Source organism: Cornus florida, unplaced genomic scaffold (assembly GCF_030987335.1).
Source record: "Cornus florida cultivar Cherokee Brave unplaced genomic scaffold, ASM3098733v1 CherokeeBrave_3.0.0_Hap2_Chr06, whole genome shotgun sequence".
Taxonomy (NCBI): Eukaryota; Viridiplantae; Streptophyta; class Magnoliopsida; order Cornales; family Cornaceae; genus Cornus; species Cornus florida.
Genome location: NW_026775576.1, coordinates 59,603,261 through 59,623,393, shown reverse-complemented (window position 1 = coordinate 59,623,393; position 20,133 = coordinate 59,603,261). Strand labels below are relative to the sequence as shown.

Here is a 20,133-nt window from a genome sequence, read left to right as displayed (position 1 = left end):
TAATTGCTTTAAATTCCTAAATAGGCAAACTTGAACAACCCTTTAATCGAGATGTAATTATTATAGTAAATTCATAATATACAACTTTTGCTACAAACCTTTTCAACTAAATTTCATATAGATAACAATTCTAATTCCTAATCCATACCACCCCTTTTGCATGATGATGCAAAAATTTTTAAAATTGTCTTTCAAAATGAAAAGATAGAAAATGATTATTTACTAAAATAACAAAGGGTATAATGGTAACTTTGAACAAAACAAAAGACTGTTTCCATTAGATTTTGTAAAGCTATTGAGAGTATTTGGCATGAAATTTGTTTTAATATTAGTTGTTTTTTTTTTTTTTTTTTTTTTTTTAATAAAAATGAATAAAACCAAAATACAAAATAATAGTAAATAAATAAATAAGAAAATCTCTTATAATCGTCTTTCACCGGTCACCACAAACGGGAAGCAAAAAAGAGTGACAACAAACACCACGGACCTTTGCACAAAAGACTCGTACCTACTCTCTCTCTCTCTCTAAAATGCTCTATCTCTAGGATTGGCACCCTTCTGCAGTTGCTGTTTCTCGAATCCTTGTACAGGCTTGGGTTGGTTCAGACTAAGAAGAAGATGACACTGAGAGCACCCATTACTGGATTAGGCATGGCTTCAACACCATCTGCTTCATTACAGGTCCCATCTTCTAACAGGCTCGTTATCGTCAGGACACCACCTCTCAAAGCCTCTTTCTTTGGTGATGGAGGTAGTAATTTGTGGGTTTATATACACACACACACATACATACCCTTTTAATTCTTACAATATTTCTTTATGGGTCTTTTGTGATCACCTTATGTTGATATTTAATCAATGACAATGTGTTTCTGATACAATTAGTTGAATTTTTAATTCTTCAATCAGCTGTAAATTCGGTTAATTATAGAGGACAATTTTCTCTTTAATTTATGTTGAATGTGAACAATAATTTAAGTAGCTATTATGAATTAAGAATATGGGTTTTTGTAATATGTTGTTCGAAATTCTGAATTGATGAACTTTTTATAATGTATACGATTTGTTATATATTGTTCATAGTTGATATTGTGTTTATGGGCTGCTGGTTAGAATATTAGTGTAGCAAGTGTGAATTTATATTGTCTTTTGGTGCACGAAACTTAATTTCTATACCACAAACACACATTTACATTAAAACAAAGTTTTAAATTCTATAGAACGAAAATATAAATCAAACCCAATTCTGTGCGGCCAATTCAGCCTTGGGGGATTTTATCGGTTAATACAAGTATGCTGACACTGATCAGAAAAAATTAGGTGTATTAATTCTCGATCGAGTTTAAAAGTATATGATTGGTCATTTGATGTGTGCTTTTGGCAAAGACTGAATTTCAGGGACATGTAGGTTTCAGTAAATCCCTTTAGACTCTGGCACAGTTGAGCTGATGTAGAACCTACTTTCTGTCACTCAGCCAAAAAAGTGGATCATGCACTAGCCTCCATCATATAGAGAATGGTTAATTATTGTCTTGACTTATAAGAACTGTTTTGAGGTTATTAAGCTCATTTGTGGAATGTAAGTTTTATTTTGCATTTGTAGAATTGCATATGCAAAATGAAAAATTACATTAATCAAATCATTTTAAATGCAAGATGAATTTTTTTTAGTATAATAATAACTCGAGTTGCCAAGCGGTTTTGCATTGTTTAAAGTTTTAGAGCACTAACTTTGTGGATAATACAGTTAAAAGTTAGGTCCTTGTAAAAATTACCTCTTCTATTACTACATGCTTAGATAAATCATCTTATTTAATCGTTGATTTAGCTATATAGTATTTGACAACACTTAATAAGCCAAATTACTTTGCAAAGCCTTGTCCACAGGAGTCTTAGGGAGATGATATTTGGAAATATTCTAGTGAAGAGTTGAACAACACAATAAAGTTTGAAAAAAAAACTAAAGAAATTAATTGTTAAATGAGTGTATTAAAAAATTATTGATTTAATGACAAGTTCATAATAAATTTGTAATCAAATGAGTGTATCAAAAATTATTGATTTGACGAATGACAAGTTCATAATTATCAATTACTTATAGTTTATTTTGGTCCTTTGGCTAATTCACTTCTAGTTCATGAGTGGATGGGGTTTGCTGTAAGCATTTACTTAGTCAAAACCTACTTGAACCTGCTAAACTATTGGATGAAGTGGTCTTATAAGTAAATAAATAAAGTTGATCATGCTTTGATTGATCTGTAATGCCATCTGAAGATGATATTTTCTTTTTAAGACAGTAAACCTTTGTTGCAAAACTGGTGGTTTACCCTTAACGTGCATATTAGTTATTCAGTTGATAGAAGCATAATCTTGTATAATTGGAACAACCTGAAATCCTGTCATTCCTCTTTTTTGCAATTCCTGTTCACATTTTTGTTTGATTGACATCTTATTCCACACTCAAAAATTTTCTTTTCTTAACTTACTGTTTAATGCCTTCTCTTAGAATCCATACATCTTTTCTTGCAGTGGCTGGTCTTAAAGTTGCACGACAACGATTAGCTCATTCCAATAGATCCAGATGTAATAGTCATGGTGGGGGTGCTCTTGGTGTTCGGATGAACCTTTTTGATCGTTTTGCTAGAGTTGTCAAGGTTACTTAGAAATTTTCATGCTTTAGTTTAAGTGTGGCACTTTTGGCTTCAATCTTCTTGAGTTACACACAACTAAAATATGTTTTTTTGGTTCCATCTCTAATAAGTGTAGTCATATGCAAATGCACTTATAAGTACATTTGAAGACCCAGAGAAGATCTTAGAACAAACTGTGCTCGAAATGAATGATGATTTAATAAAGATGCGTCAGGCTACTGCACAAGTATGTGTCTTTTCCATTTGCTTTCTTTCTTATTCATCCTTTTCAGATACAACTAAGTCTCTCTTTGTTTGTGCTTCCATTTTTTAATATATTACTTCTGTCCATGGTAAATTAGAAAACTAAAATGTTGGAACTTTACGGCATAAAGAGATGGAGGAGAGGGAAGTGAATTATTACTATTTACACATTTCCTCTTTTCTGAAGGTTCTGGCATCACAGAAACAATTGGAAAACAAATGTAAAGCCGCACAACAAGCTTCTGAAGATTGGTAATATTCTAAGGTACCCTTACATTAATTGCTTTAGAGTTATTGCTCTTGGGAACTATTTGGCTCATCATTTAATTTGATGATAGGTATCGAAGAGCACAACTTGCTCTTGGGAAAGGAGACGAGGATCTTGCTCGTGAAGCACTTAAACGCCGTAAATCTTATGCAGTAAGTACTCTTTTTCTTCAGGAAATTGCTCGAGTAGCTGTTACTAAATTTTCTCAAGCTTGCAAATATAATATCTGATAAAATGTTTGACAAATTCTCGTGATAATTATTTTGCTTACTTATTTCCTACTTTCCTAATTCTTCTTCAGATGACTTTTAAGTCTATGAAACTGATAAATAGCTAAAACAGCATGTCTTTAAATTTGTTTGTAGCCCATATGAACACCATCATCATTTAGTTGTTGTTGAATTATATTTATAATTTGGAAATTTTCCCCCTCGTGAACAAGTCTTCCAAGTCGAAATATAACATCTCTTTTAGAGAACGAACGAAATTACAGAACCTTATGCTCCATTTGGTTGGAGGGATGGAAAAATAGATGGAAGGGAGAGGAGAATGGATGGATGAGGCATCTCTAAGGAAGGGAACATGTCTTCCTCAAATTTTGGTTGGTTGGATGGAATGGATTGTAGAAAGGATGGATGGGGTGGTGCATTATTTTTGTTTGGTTGGAAGGAAGGAAAAGAGGGTTTTTATATTCTTTTTACCAATATACCCTCATTATTTAAAATTATAAAAATTATATATCCATTCCAAGTTTATAGGAAGGTTAGAAATGAAAAATACATGTTTTTGTTAATTTTATTTCTTTCTCTCTCCTCCTCCTCCCCCCAATTTTGGGCAGATAGAAAAATACAAAGAAAGGAGGGATGCTTCATCCCTCCTTACTTCCTCCCTCTTTTCCCTTCCCTCCAACCAAACACAAAAAAGTTGTTTTATCCACTCTCTCATCCATCCCTCCTCAATCCCTCCCTCTGACCAAACATAGCATTAAATTTGCACAAGGAGTCATTTACAATTTCAATCTTGTTCAGCACAAGATGTATTAAGAAAAATTGATATGTGTGTGTGTATGTATAGTTTGACTACTTGAAATTTATGAATCAGGGATATACATATATTTATATAAGTACGTTAACCAAAACACAGAGCGGGGGTGAGAGTTGCAAAGGGAGCTACTGCATGAGAATCCTAAATTATAAATTACCCTTCACCTGAGTATCGTGAGAGCGTCTGTGAAATAAAGGTGTAAAAATTTTCAAAAACATATATATAAGAAACGGATATTACCCAGTGTAAGTCGCGCCTACGCAGCGTGCTGGAGAGAGACTAGGGAGTTATGTAACCTTTGGTATTATTTGACTGCTCTCAAACTCGAACTCGCATCCTCATGCCTGTCACTTGAAGTTCTTACAATTGCACCAAGAAATAACCCCTTCCAGTATCTTGTATATATGCATTTGTAATTATTAATTTAACGTTTATTCACATATTGTACTATTATACATAAACTACGTACACTAATAATATATGTATTGGTTAAGTGTGTAGATATGTTAACTATTTATATGTACTATTGATTGTATGAAAATTCCACTTACCTCTTTTAAGGTTTGCCATGTTCCACGTGGCCAGCACAAATTTGAAAAATAGGCAGGACTTCCCTCTCTGTTATGGGAGACAAAGGGAATCTCCGTTGTGTTTCTGTTTGATCAGTTGTACCTGGTTAAACTTTCAAATTGCTGTATCTTGATTGATATCATACTAAATTGTTCTTTGATGGGAACGAAATGAAATGAAAGATTGCAGAGATTTTGGCGTCAGTCTCTTTCTCTAACCAATTATACTTCATTGATGCTATTTTACAGGATAATGCAAATGCTTTGAAGACTCAACTTGATCAGCAAAAGAGTGTTGTTGATAACCTAGTCTCTAATACTCGGGTTGGTTGCAATTTTCTGTTAACATATGGCGCACCATGATTTGTTAACACATGGCACACCTATCATGATGTTTCTTTCTCGCCCATTGTTATTTAAGATTTTTATGAATTCATAGTGTTGATTTTGGTCAACTGGAGTCTCCATTAGTAGAAGTATTGGATGAAATTGTATGTATTTCTTTGGTTAATCAAATTTCTTCTTGTAGTTGTGAGGAACGTAGATGCCCTTATTCACTAGAAGTTTAAATTGCACGAAACCATGTAACTGTGAGGAATTTGTATGCTCTTTTTCAATAAAATTTTAAATTGCTCCAAGCATCCTTTTATCATTTGATGACTCATTTACATTTATGAATTATGACAGGAGTGTTGATATACGAGTGACAGACTAGTACAGTTGGTGTTTGACTGTATTTGATTTCTCTTTTGACAGCTTTTGGAAAGCAAGATACAAGAGGCAAAGTCAAAGAAAGATACTCTAAGAGCACGTGCTCAGTCTGCAAAGTTTGTGACCACTTCCATCAATTATATCCTCTTAGGCCAGTTTGGCATGCGTTTTGTTTCTGCTATTTTTGTTTTTGGGCTGCTACAGTGTCGATTTTGGCAACAAAAGTATGTTTGGTGTGGCCTTGTTTTATTTTACACAATGCTAAAACACTTCATGAATAGTGGCCCAAAACCAAAACACCAAAAAGTTGTTTTTTCTTGTTTTGACAACTGTTCATGGCCCAAAACCATATTTTGCATGTTTCTGTTTCCGACATTTCCACAACAAAACATCGTTCCCAAACTTGCTTCCAATTTTTTTCCAAAACACTCCTAAAACAAAAATGCTGTTTTTGTTTTAGCCAAACGGTACAAGACTCCTACTTCCCAAAGGGAGGTCAGGGGTTCAAACCTCAATGGAGGCAGTGTGTGTGAGTCCCAACGAGGAAAAAAAAAAAAAAAGCGCATGCCAAACGGGCCCTTAGTTTTCCTGCTTGCATAATAGTTTATTCCATAATAGTAGTTGATTAATGCTTATTTTTTCTGTAGGACTGCAACCAAAGTGAATGAGATGTTGGGAAATGTAAATACAAGCAGTGCTCTTTCTGCTTTTGAAAAGATGGAGGAAAAAGGTTAGGTTTTTTCTTCTTTTCCTAAGCATTCTGTTCGGATACATGCTTGCTTTTTATCAAATTAGCTGAGCGCACTTGAGTTGCACATGTTGGAAGTATATTTAAGAGAACGTTGAAAAGTTAAAGGTTTCTGCATATGAAATCAAAACTCCCAACTGTTGGGGTAATAGATTTAATAATGACTTGCAAAAAAAAATAAAGAATCTAACAATGATTGTCGGTGCTATTTATATACTAATGTTATAGCTTATCTGAATCACATATGTACTTTTACAGCTATGGTTAATCAATACATTTACCTTTACCACTGTTATAGGTAATGAAAATCACTTATATATTATTAAACTCTAAGTTTTTTTAATAAATTAATAGTGGGAGTCATAAACTTCACTGGAAGGGCTCAAGGGCAGTATGTGCTCAATTGCTCAGTAGAATGTATGCTGACAACATAATCACATAAATCTAGAAATTTTCTGAATATTATATGTAGTGTATTGCACTATTTTTACTTCATATAGCTCTTTTGCTAGTCCTATAAAAACCAGAGTCTTAACTGCTCATACATTCAAAATGTGATTTCCCTCCCTGAGTAACCACAGGACAGCAGGAGAATATCTATAGAGAGTTTATTTTCAGAAAAGATTAAGTCTGCCCGGCACACCATGCTCCAAGGCTCCAACCATTGAAATCCTAAACGTCGATGGATTTATTGGTGATTGTCAACGCTATGTATTTACTGATGTTATATAGCTTATCAATGTGCTATTAGGACTATGATCTATACGTTTACCACTTCTATAGATAATCAAAATCACCTGTATAGTGTTGAAGCCAAAAACATTTAAATAAATTAGTATTGAAAATCATAAACTTCAGTAGAAGTATTTTCTTCAATATCATGGTCTAGTGCACTCATCTTCTCAATAGGAATATAGCTACAACATAATCAAATAAACTCAGGAGAGAATTTGAAGGGGACCACACTTGGAATATTTGAGGTAGTGAAGTTGACTGTATGTTTCATCATACAGATTTTGAGAGTTTCCTGTATACACAAATTAGAACAGCTCATATATTCAATATGTTGTTTCTCTGCCTCGGTAATAAACCCATGGGAAAGAGGGAGAATATAATGGCAGATTTATTTTTGGTAAAAAATCAGGTTCCAAGCACATGTTCCCCCATACCTTCAATCCTGAATTCACAAAAACATAGCATGACCGGGGTAGCCTGAAAGATGTAGTTTCTACTGTATGCTGAGATTTCAATGGCAAACTTATTGTACAGGCAACTTAGGCTCACCTATGCTACAATTTCCTGTGAACACTATGCTGAATGAACCAATAAAATTACATTATGTGTACCAAGTAATACAGGTCCCTTTTGGTTTGAGGTTTAGCATGTCATTAATGCTATAGAGGAGAATACTTAATTACTACTACTATTCTTTTGTAATGAAGGTTGGAGAGAGCATCTAGGTCTAGCACAAGTTATGCTAACTACTTATGATGAAATGTCTCCATCACTTAAAGTTTCTTGCAATGCATGGAGTTAATTTATTTGTAGCAGTAAGAGAAGAGATTGTTGGTGTGTGTGTGGGTTTTTTTTTTTTTTTGGGGGGGCGGGGGGGGGGGGGGAGGGGGAAAGGGGGGTGTTGGTTATAGTTTAGTTAGGTGCAACTTACTTTTTGATTGCCGAAAGTAAGAACCAAAGAATTGTAATACTCATAAAAGCTCTCCAAACTAGAGTAAGAGAAGTAAGGAATCAAAACTCCAACCCAAGAATTGCGTTCCGAATTCCAATCATTGAAGTGGTAGAAAAGTATGGATTAGAATGTTCCTTAAGATTTGAGAATCCTAATTTGAAATTTTATAACAAAATATGAATTAGAATGTAAAAAATTTAAGAATTTTGACAATGGAATTCCTTCAAACTTAACTAAGATACGCAAGTAGATTAAATCTCATTTGGGAGAGAGACTAAAAAAGACAGATGTACAGGGAACTCACATAAAATAACTTTCGATTTGCAATTGTTTCATAGTAAAGCTAGCCTTAGAGATGCTCTGCTTTCAAGCACAATTGCCCTTTCTCCTCTGGGGTTTAAGCAATGCTCTATGCACAAAAATGAGAAGTCTGGAGAGATAATTAGAAAAGAAGGATTGTGATGCAGAGCATGATAGTTAGAAAAGGATTCAAAATAAAGAGTTTTACATGGAATGCATGTTGGGCCTTACGTGATAAAATTTTGAGTTGAGTCAAATCTCATGTTAAGCTTCAATTAGTCTGCTGTTGGTTTATATTTTAATATTCAAGGGTGTTTTGGTATTTTGATATGCTGGACATTGGCAGTAGGAGCGGTTTATTAATCTTCCTTTGAGTCAAAAATAATGTTATTGGGTCTTTGTATGTTGTTTTAGTAGGTTAAAGTTATATCTCAGTCATCAAAAAAAATTTCTTTAATATTTTAGAGTCCTAATCCTAGAACAAGCAAGGAAAGTTCAGTGTTCTTTATATATCTTTGTATTCTTTAAATTCAATAGAGTTGATTTTTAGTACAAAAGAGAAGCTTTGAATTGTCATGTGATGTCATATGTGTGATGAAACATAATTAGTAAAACATAAGGAAAAATAGGTGAGATTCCTAAAATTCTCCTCTCTTCTTCTTCCTCCCCATCCTCCTCTTATACCCTCCAATCATATTTTGTTTATGAAATCACGCTCCATCCTTAATTTCTCTAAGCCTTCTTATATCAAAACCTTAAAATTCCATAACCCTAACATTTTTCTCTACCCATTAGCCTTCAGTTTAACACTCTAAACTCTATATGTAGCTGCCATCCAGAATTCTTAGCAACTGATTCTCGGTAACTGTAGAAACTACTCACTTTGAGAACGAAGCCAATTTCAACCCCATTTCGTCTTGAAATCCTACACATTTAGTCTTACTCTAAGAACTTTAAATGTACAATCTCCATAACTTCTGTGCACCATAAACCTAATCATAGCAGCATTAATTTGAGTTCTCTAGTGTTATCCTGCATAATTTAGAGTTGAATTTATGCAGATAAATTTAAGGAATTTTTGGGGACTAATTTACCTTCTTGTTATAGGTGAGAATTGTTCGCTGTGGATGGTTGAGATCTTTGGGCCAAACATATTTGAGTTGCCTCGTTGATTTAAGTATAGTATTTCATTGAGTCCTCTGAACTCTTTGTAGTAATGAGTGTCAAATTTAAGATATTAAAAAATATCTCATTTTGTCTAATTATCAACCTTTGGATCACATGTCCATGTTGTGGTCATTGACTAGCTTTGTGTGCGGAAGTTTTGTAATTACAATGGATAAGCTTCTTTGTGAATTCTCCTGTATGGTTTTTTGGTAGTCTAGAAGGAGTTTATGTTTAATTATGTAAAAATAATTTAGGTCCACCTATTGAAGTTTTGGCATTGAACGAAACCAAGTGAAATTACATTCAAGTTGTCTCAGAAAATATCTGCAACTACTGTAGTAATGGATGACAATAATTTTTGTTCCTTTCCCTTATAGTTATGGCCATGGAATCTCAAGCAGAGGCGCTTAATCAGCTAAGTACTGACGATCTCGAAGGAAAGGTAGCATTTATATTTTACTTCAGTGTATTGCTGATATGGAGTTTCCTCACTTTTATTTCCAAATTTCCTTTTGGTTAATATTTTAGAATCAGCACAAAGGGCCGAGGTTTCTTTTGCAAATAGAACAAGTGGAACTAAGTTTCTAAAGGGCTTTTTTGTTGTTGTGTGCACTATCTTCATTTGGTGTCAGTATCTAGCTTGCAATAGAATGACTGCTTTTTATTGGTTCACTATCTCATTGTATGTCCAATCGTAGAATTTTTTATTATCAAAGAATATAAAGAAAGGTTAGAAAAATATTTTCTGGTCCTTTTATTTATTGATTTTTGATAGGGTTGTTCTAGACACCAGTTCAACATGAAGAGAAGAAGCTCATCAAAGACCATATTTGTTTCTATTTCTTTTTCTCTGTTGCTCTCAGTACTGTCATAATCAAAATATTCCTGCCCAGAACTTTGGGTATTAGTGTCAGAATTTGATGGGCTTTGTTAAGAAAAATTTCTAAGGGCCTATTTGGTTGGTGTTTTACTTTGGTATTTTTGTTGCAGGGCTTCATTTCAGGCCCAAAAACATGTTTGGTAGCACTTGTTTTGTTTTAAACAGTAAAAAACAATGTTTTAAACAGTACCAAATTTTGGCCCAAAAGTGAAACACCAAATTGGTGTTTTTTGTTGTTTCAACACTGTAGCCCAATAAAAAGCACTGTAGCAGATGAAACAGTCAGCCCAATTTGTTTCAGCTATATAAACATTTTAGGTCATTTTTGCACAAATTTTCTCTCTCCTCTCCCGATACTCTCTCTACGATTCAAGGGCGATTTCCAATCGCCTCCATCTCTATTCTCGTTCTCTACTCTGAACTTGCCCAAATCTACAAGAATCAGAAGTTCAAAACCCATTTATTTCAGTTTATCCATCTGTCTGCAAGAATCAAAACCTATTATCACCAGAGTTTATCTGTATCTTCGTGCCGCGACCTCATTCTTTGCTATCACCGGAGTTTCCTTGCTGTCGTCGCCCTGTGTTGTGTCCCTAGCTTCATCGCCGGTCGTCTTCTTGCTTCATACATGTTTGGAAGACTCCCAGAAAAGGAATTCTCACTGAAATCAATCGACCTCAAAAGCAATTTCCAATGGAATGCTTCCAGTCAGCTGATTTTCGCTCAAATCAAGAACATCCAAGGCCTTTAATTCTCTAATATTTGCTGGAATACCACCTACAAGCGAGTTTCTAGACAAATTTAAGAACTTCAAGCCACCAAAATCCCCAATAGCAGAGGAAATTTCACCAGTTAAACCATTGTGGGATAAGTCCAAGACCTGAAGCCCTCCATTCAAGCTGTTCTTCGAGGAAGAAAATAAACTGTCCATATCTCCACTCAATCTGTTCCCCGAAAGCAACACACTCTGTAAACCCATTTTAAACACCCAAGATGGAAGACTACCAGTCAATGAATTCCAACTAATAGAGAGAAAAGAGAGAGTTGCAGAGTGATTTTTGAGAGAGGGAGGGGTCTGCTACCCTTGCAAAAATTAATTTATATATATATATATAAATATATATATTTGTGTGTCCAAACATGTTTTACATGTTTTTGTTTTTGACATATCTACAGCAAAGTATAGTTCCCAAACGTATTTTCGAATTTGTTCCAAAACACCCTACAACAAAAACATTGTTTCTGTTTTAGCCAAAAACAAAACACCAAAAACAAAACGCATACTAAACGGGCCCTAAAGTTTTACTTCATCTCTACAATTTTTACAATTCCAACTGCTTTATACCTTTTACAGTTTGCATTGCTAGAGAGCTCTTCAGTTGATGATGATCTTGCCAACTTAAAGAAAGAACTATCTGGCAGCACAAAGGTACTTCTTACTCGTCTTTCATTGTTTATGAATGATATGGTCTAGGAATCAGGATCCTCTCAATGTACTTTTTTCTCTCCTATGACACTATTTTTCAGAAGATAACACATCAGCTGATCCTTTTGTTAAACAATGGTATCTTGCTTCGAGGAAATTTAGGTAAACATTTATCACATGTAGAGTGTTCTGAAACATCTGATCGAGTATCAAAGAACACAGGAGAGGATCATGATTCTATGATCAAGAACACTAGTATAGAGTAAATAGTATGAATTTTAGCTTCACTAGTCTCTGTGTTCTGTTATATTTATATTATCCTGTTGAACGTTTATGCCACTTCTTCGGAGTGAAAGGGTCCTTTTGAACGCCATTACCTTTTGGTGAGCAGTAGAACATTTATCCTTGTCTCTTATTTTTTATTTATTTATTTTCCCTGGGAACACATTATAGTGTTACTTGTTTTCTTATTTATGTATTTAGAAGGAATATATTCAGAATTCCATATGCTATTAGCTTATACCAATAGCTTCCTAACCAAAAACCTTTAAACTTCATAAAGCTTCTATCGACAGGCTTTGTGACGTGTTTTCTTCGAGCTATGGTGAACATATTTTAGGGGGTTTATAAAATTGTTCTTTTCCTTTTTTAGTGTAAATTTGGTAGTGTTCTAACTTCTAACTATATAAGCAACTATGCTGGGATCTTACAACTTCTGCACTTTTTATATCTTTTTAACAAAGTGGAAAGGTATCGTTTAGGTTTCATTATGAGCAGTAGCTAAAGAAGAGAACAGAGAAATATACCTGTTTTTACAGTGGCGCGACATAAGCTGGGGTTTTGTGCAATGTTAAATTCGAGAACAGACATGGATTCGAGCAGACACTTTTTGTAAATAGAATGTGGAAGTTTAGTTTGTACTTAGATTACCCTACTAACACGAGAAATCCAATGGGACAAATACTGAGCAATGGTGTAATATCATATGTTGGCGAACTGCATGATGATGATCTCTCACAACTGAACTTAAGAAGAAAGGGGAGGGGAATCACTAGCTTGAATGGTATTTCCTGTTGCTCAACAGGTGCAAGGTTCAAGTGTAGTTGGAATATGGGTGTGCAGATATTGCCTAACAGGGAAAAAAATGAGGACAAAAACAAATAATGAAGTTATAGAAGTATTAATAAAGAAAGAAAAGCAGCATCATAACTCTTAACAAATTATATATGTGTGTGTGTGTGTATATATATATATATTGAAAATTCAAGCATATTTAACTACTTATAAATTCTATGATTACAATCATTTTTGTTTTTACTAGAACCTCCAATTTTGTTAGTTTATGGTTATGATGTCTGTGGCAATGAATATGTATGATGTACTTCCTTCTATTTTATTTTTTAATTTTTGGGCTAAACAGAAAGGAGATCTTCCTCCTGGGAGGACTGCTGTTGCGTCGTCATTTCCATTTCAAGACACCGAGATTGAGAAAGAGCTGAATGAATTAAGGAGAAAAGCAAAAGAATTCTAGAGTTCATGTTCTTCCAATTGTGTTCTTGAATCCTTATTTTGACCATTTTGACTCCAAGAAATTGATTTTCTTGTGCCAGAGAAGTCCATGCATAAAGAGGCATTGAAAATGGAATCCAAAGATGAAATAGACGTCGTTTAAGTCCAGAAACCAGCTGTTAATTATGTGTATGTGTTGATTGATTATGAATGATACGAGTAATCTCGTTATTTGATTATTGTACATTATAGATATATTCTCCGCCACTAGATGAGATTTCATGTTGATACAAGTTTAACCATGTTCTATAACAGCTTATGATCATATATTTTGTTGACATTCTCTTTAATGTCTCTCTTTTTGTCTGGGAGCTTCATTTACGTTCGGTCAAGCTATATATTATTTATAACAGGACATGCATAACTTTGTTAAATTCCTGATCATGCATGCTTACAGCAAGTCCCATACTGTTCTTGATCTTTTCATGGTTTTTCCTGGCACTTTTGATCTTTTCTCGTAGACATTGGAGATATGGAACCATTCACGATGAGAGCATTCTTGAAGAACTGTTTTTCTCTACTTTTTGTTAATGTTAATGTTATTTTAAATACCAAAAAGTACAAAAATAAAAAGGGAAATGAAGGACATTTGCAGGATACCGGAGGGATCTTTGCTTTAGGGATCATTGCTTGGTACAATGGTAGAAGTTCAAACTGACAAGCGTGAGGTCACAAGTTAAAGTCTATAGAGCACCCGCTTTCTGCAAATTAGTTTGGTATTGCCAGAAACCGGACACTTGTGGTGGTATTGCCAGAAACCGGACGCTCATGGTGTTTTTGGTCTGCGCAGGTCTCCATATGATTCAATTGGTCTAGAATCAATCAGTCAACCCCTTGTGGCAATGCACAAAATGGAATTATATCTAGGATGGAAGATGAAAACCAGAAAATTCTGCACCAGTTCACAGTAGGTATTTGACCTCTCTGCGCGCGCGCGCGCGCGCACACACACACACACAAAGTCCCAGAGGGAGTACCAGGTGATCTTGTCTAAAATATGTTAATGTTGTGTTTGAAGCCAGTTTCCAAACCAAATGAAAGTCTTACTCCCTTTCCTAATTCATTGTATGGCCAGAATGTATCCATTTAACAAGAGGAATATATCCATTTAGCTTATATGCATATATTCTAAGAGTCCATATATGTATAGTTTCACGTAAGGTTGGGTGCTTCGCGGTTACAACGCCCTCTTTGCAATCGGGCCACCTTACTTATACTCGGAGTGGGCAGACTAGGATGCCTCCGGACTGAGTTCTTTGTGTGACATTGGATTAAGAATTAAGTTTAGTTGATACCAACTATAACGAGTCGAGTGTTTCACGATTTGATCCAAAAACTTAGACTATTACAACTAGTCTAACTAACATTTAAAATGTATAAAATTTATTTTAAAACTAGTGGAGAAGTTTATTCTTAAATTAGTACTTTAGTATATCTTGTTAGTATTGGTTGGTCATTTTTTCCCTACCTTATTAATAGATTATTGAATCCATTTGACATTTCATTATTTTTTTTAAGAGAAAAGCCATAATAAGGTGCACCTCATTATAACACTTATGAACTCTTCATTTTTAAACTTTAATTAAATACAAATTTTGATAAAAGGATCGAAATGTTTGAACAAAAACAACATGAGAATTATAAAATCATAAGTTTCAATCAAACTTTAGGCTGCGTTTGTTTAAGCGTAAAATATTTTTTTTAGAAAAGATTTTCTTTTTCAAGTAAAATATTCTTTTATTTTTATTTATTTGTTACTTGGCAGAGATCTTGGTCGAGTCCATCGGACTGGATATGTAAAATAACTTGCTGAAGATTGATTGGTAAATTATATTTGTTAGATTTTAATATTTTTTTTTTCTTAAATATTTTACGACAACCAAACACCAGAAAATATAATAACATTTAAAAAAAAATATTTTACACACAAACAAACGGAACCTTAATGTTATTTCTTTTAACCATTTTTTTTTTATCAAAAAAAAGATTCTTTGAAAAGTCATTTTTATCAAATTCAACTGTCAACTTTAAGTAATACATGTAATTTTATTTTAACATAAACTAGGGGAAGTCGAATCTTGGGGACTTCATACGAGAGAACTGCTTAATTTTTTTTTTTTTTTTTTGTATTATTAAGAAACACAGACACCCACATTACGAAGACAATTGTCCATAAATAATTTCATACTCAAAATTTATTCATTTAAAAAAGATAAATGCTAAACATCACAAACAATATATCATGAAATTAAGTTGAATGAGGTGGCTAATGACCTGGCTGCCAACTTAATTAAAATTAAAGTTAAAAGTATTTTTGTCAATATATTTTTTTTCTTTTTCAATATATAATTTAATTTAATTTTAATTTTAATTTTTTATTTTTTGGTAAAGAATGAGTCTAAGGAACTCGAAAATGGATCGAAAAAGCAGCCCCGCAATAGGAAAACACCTAAACCGGTCGAAAAAAAGCCTTAACAATGGCATCTCAGGTAAATCATTGTGATCTTTGAATTTATAGTATTTATATATTTCGTATGTGTATAAATCTAGGATTATATTTACGTATTCAATTACATCATAAAAACTTGTATAACCATATATAATCCGAGTCATATGAGATTGTGAAAAACAACTGTAATCGTGGAAGCTGTGGCCGCAATTAAGAAATTGATTTAGTAAACAAAGACGATCAAAAAAGGATCAATAACGTGAAATAATTAGAGTTTTTGAGTTTCAAACGTTAATGTGTATTTTTTATTAATTAAGCACCATGTCAGCGCGCCTCATAGATTCAAGACATATTCTCCTAAATTTTTTGGACACATGTAGTAGTGCTCTTTTTATATTTATTTTCGTAATTTTCATTCTCTCACGCGCATATATATACTATTGAGTGGGCCCTCATTGACAGTGAAGTGAGAACCGTCACTCCTCTCCCAAATGGCTTCCACTCCTTTGCTCCGCCTCTCTCTCCACCACCCTCAAACCCTACCCCCAAAACCCTACCACCACCACCAGCATTCATCTAAAATCACCGCCCTGTTAGCTCACCCACTCACATCAACGGTCAAGATCCCTCAACCACCTCCACCCCGCCGCTGCCTTCCCCTACCTTCCCTCACCATTTCCGCCTCCTACACCTCCACTCCGGTCACCGACCGCCTGATCTCCGCCGCCGCCTACCTCCTCCCATTCTTCGAAGGCCTCCAGTACGGCAGCTTCCTCTTCGCTCGGTACCCAACCCTAGCCCTAGCCGTGAAGCCCTTCTTCCCTCTCCTCGGCCTCTACTGCTCCGTGCCCCACGCCAGGTACGTCGCCTTCTTCGGCCTCTTCCTCGGTGTGGTCAGGAACGCCGCGCTCAGCCGCTACGTCAGGTTCAATGCGATGCAGGCGCTGATTCTCGAGGTGCTCTTGACGCTGCTGTCGTTCCTCCTCCAGATCCTCGATCCGATTCCGGCTGGAATCGGGTCCAAGCTCATGGTGATGGGCTACAATGCGCTCTTTGTGTTCATGATTTTCTGTTTTGTCTACAGCTTGGTGTGTTCGGTTCTGGGTCGGACCCCCACTTGCCCTTTGTGGCCGATGCTGCTGCTGCACAGTTGTAGTCTCATGAAAGTGTTTGGGACTGACTGTAATTTTGCTTCCTTCCTTTGAGCTTGATGAAGTTAGGGTTGATCAATTACCTCAAATGGAAAGGGTTAATATATATTCGGATATATGAAGCTAGGGTATATATATATATATATATATATATATATATATAGATAGATAGATATATGGGGTTTATGAAGTTATGGTTTATATATATTTCGGGTTTATGAAGTTTGTGTTTATATATATTTTGGGGTTTATGGAGTTAGGTTTTATCAACTAAGGGTGTGAATTGTGAAACGAGCTTGGAGCAGTTGAGTATTAAAAATGGGAAGACCTTTACCTTTGTTAATTGGATTTCCGTTAAATTGAAAGGTTTCATTTCGCATTCAATTTTTATTTTATTTTATCGAGCTATTGTGAGGCAGTTTAATTATTATTATTATTACTTTATGGATCATATTTTAAGTCCTCACAAACATATACATCGCTGATAGATCAATAATAAATTAACATGTGATCTTTAATTATTAAATCAAATATGGTGAATAGATCACCATATTTGATTTGGTAATTAAAATAAGACGTGTCAATTTATTATTGGTCCACGTCAACAGTGAATAATAATAGATTGACATGTGATTTTTAATTACCAAATCAAATATGGTTAATAGATATTGACGATAATAAATTGGCATGATTTTTAATTATCAAATCAAATATATTTACTTATCCAATCAGAGATAGTGATATGGTGAGGAGATATTCACTTCTCTGATTTGGTAATTAAAATGAGACGTGTCAATTTATTATTAGTCCACGTCAATCTTAAATATATGGTAAATCTTTACTCGTGAAGACTTAAATATTATCCTAATTTTATAATTAAAAAAGTGAAAGTTTACGAGAAACACACATCTCACTAGCATTTTTTTTTTTTAAAAAAAGTTGACCTATTTATAAAATTGTTGATAAATGTGATTGGGTGGGTTAATTTATTGACTACTATTTTTTTAAAAAATACATGAATATTTGTGTAAATCAGGTGAATTGGGTGATTTATGGAGGCGGTAATTGACAAATCCGGGGTGGGTTTGAGCCCGTCCAAATATATATATATATATATATATATATATATATATATATATATATATTATTAGCCACCCAAAAAAAATATTAACACATTTCATTGACAATTTTTAGATTCGTCATTAATAACAGTACGAAACCATTAAAAATGAATTACTATCAATCTATAATACGTTGCAGTTTTTATTGAGATTTGAACCCCTGACCCCCTTAATATATATTATATATGATATAATGTAAACTACCCATTATTGATATGATGTAGTGTAGACTACCCTTTATTGGTAGAGTTATTGAATACAGAGTATCAAAAATGGAGAAACTATAGTAATAGGGTTATATCATTTTAATTTATTTTTAATTTTTATACTAAGAGTTATAATAACTTTTTAAATTTTATCTTATTACTTTGTCATAATAGTCTAAGTATTTAAAATAATAAAAATTTATTTTTATTTATAAGCACGTATATCAAGTGTCTAATACATGTTCAAAAAGTGATTGATACAGATAAAGACTTTTTGTTAGAACTATTTTAGAATTAATGGTTTTGTTGTGTTAAATTTTAGAAATGACTTAATAAAAAACAATTCATGATGTGTTTCATTAGCTCAATATCAAAATAAAAATAAAAATAAAAATACTTCATTGCCTATTTTCAAGATTCCCTTCAGTGCACGAGACATTTACATTGAAAATGCAATGTGTATGCACTTATTTAACAAACCTCCTCTGTCATATATTAATTGTCCAAGTTCAGCTCACAATTTTTTACGGCGATAATATATTATTAATACTATGTTAGATTATTAAATTTATAAATAAAAAATAAAATAAATATTTACATCCTTATAAACAAGTACTTAATCCGATACTATCCAGATCTCAATATTATTCATCACCTCCCCAAATGGCATCTACTCCTCTGCTCCACCTCTCTCTCCACCGCCCACAAATCCTAACCACAAAATCCTACCACCGCCCTTCATCTAAAATCACCGCCCTGTTACGTCACCCTCTCAGATCAACGGTCAAGATCCCTCAACCACCTCCACCCCACTGCCGTCCCCGACCTTCCCTCACCATATCCGCCTCCTACACCCCCACTCCGGTCACCGACCGCCTGATTTCCGCCGCCGCCTACTTCCTCCCCTTCTTGAACGGCCTCCAGTACGGCCGCTTCCTCTTCGCCCAGTACCCAACCCTAGCCCTAGCCTTGGAGCCCATCCTCCCTCTCCTCCGCCTCTACAGCTCCATGCCCTACGCCAGCTTCGTCGCCTTCTTTGGCCTCTACCTCGGCGTAGTCAGGAACGCCGCGCTCAGCCGCTACGTGAGGTTCAATGCGATGCAGGCGGTGGTGCTCGACGTGCTCTTGGTGCTGCCGATGTTGCTTCTCAAGATCTTCAGCCCGGGTCGGACCGGAATCGGGTTCAAGCTGATGGTGATGGGTCATAATGCGGTTTTTGTGTTTATAGTGTTCTGTTTTGTTTATAGTTTGGTGTGTTCAGTTCTGGGTCGGACCCCCCACCTGCCCTTTGTGGCTGATGCAGCTGGTAGACAATTGTGATGCGATCAATTTTGCCTTTAATTGAAAGAGTTTTTATGTTTGGCACTGTAATATTGGCTTTTCCTTTTTCTTTGTTTGAGCTTTATGAAGTTAGGGTTTGTGTATATATATTTAGACGTTGAAGGATTTATTTATTTATTTTTTTAATTTTTTAGGCAAACATATTTACTATGTTTTTGAGAAAATTATACCGGTATTATTAGGATCTCAATATTATTCAGCAACAATATTTCATTTATGTTGTTTGACTTGACTTTCATGGAATAAATAAATAAAAACTTATATATATAAATAAAATGACATTTTGCTATTAGATGCATTTTAGGATATTAATATACTACCAAAAACCCTTCCTATTTATATAGTCCGGCAAATATATTTATATAAAAAGTCTAAAATCTTTCAAGTCTATGTACAAGTCTTCATATTCTTTAAACATTCTAGAGCTCAATTATAAGATTCTTTTAACATTCCAGAGCGCAATTATAAATTTATACTGTCACAATTTAAAAGTTCCTTTCAACATTTGCATGTTGTCTACGTGACTCAACCTTTTAAGCGGGCCATCTTAGGGAATGATATATGTCTCTCTCAAATTTTGTTTGGTTAGTCATAATGGATAG

General features: G+C 34.4%; 2 protein-coding genes and 1 pseudogene across 2 annotated transcripts; all 3 read left to right on the top strand.

The window, feature by feature from the left end:
• The first annotated feature begins 427 nt into the window (after positions 1 to 427).
• On the top strand, positions 428 to 13,546 carry LOC132311628 (probable membrane-associated 30 kDa protein, chloroplastic). The gene is made up of 11 exons (XM_059809630.1): positions 428 to 751; positions 2,530 to 2,654; positions 2,767 to 2,877; positions 3,082 to 3,146; positions 3,233 to 3,314; positions 5,025 to 5,099; positions 5,532 to 5,602; positions 6,134 to 6,216; positions 9,766 to 9,830; positions 11,623 to 11,697; positions 13,115 to 13,546. The coding sequence occupies exons 1-11, from the start codon at positions 619 to 621 to the stop codon at positions 13,223 to 13,225; spliced, it is 996 nt and encodes a 331-aa protein (XP_059665613.1). The 5' UTR covers positions 428 to 618; the 3' UTR covers positions 13,226 to 13,546.
• A 2,558-nt stretch (positions 13,547 to 16,104) lies between these two features.
• LOC132314880 (protein TIC 20-II, chloroplastic-like) lies at positions 16,105 to 17,220 on the top strand (annotated as a pseudogene).
• A 1,594-nt stretch (positions 17,221 to 18,814) lies between these two features.
• On the top strand, positions 18,815 to 19,656 carry LOC132311627 (protein TIC 20-II, chloroplastic-like). The gene has a single exon (XM_059809629.1). It carries the CDS (start codon positions 18,854 to 18,856, stop codon positions 19,508 to 19,510), a length of 657 nt encoding a protein of 218 aa, XP_059665612.1. The 5' UTR covers positions 18,815 to 18,853; the 3' UTR covers positions 19,511 to 19,656.
• The last annotated feature ends 477 nt before the right edge of the window (positions 19,657 to 20,133 follow it).

What these genes read in the sequence shown, in the direction of transcription:
- LOC132311628 (XM_059809630.1), top strand. Translation starts at nt 619, where the DNA reads ATGACACTGAGAGCACCCATTACTGGATTAGGCATGGCTTCAACACCA. An exon ending in CTCTTTCTTTGGTGATGGAG is followed by an intron (nt 752 to 2,529) that starts GTAGTAATTTGT and finishes CTTTTCTTGCAG; the next exon opens with TGGCTGGTCTTAAAGTTGCA. An exon ending in TGCGTCAGGCTACTGCACAA is followed by an intron (nt 2,878 to 3,081) that starts GTATGTGTCTTT and finishes TCTTTTCTGAAG; the next exon opens with GTTCTGGCATCACAGAAACA.
- LOC132311627 (XM_059809629.1), top strand. Translation starts at nt 18,854, where the DNA reads ATGGCATCTACTCCTCTGCTCCACCTCTCTCTCCACCGCCCACAAATC.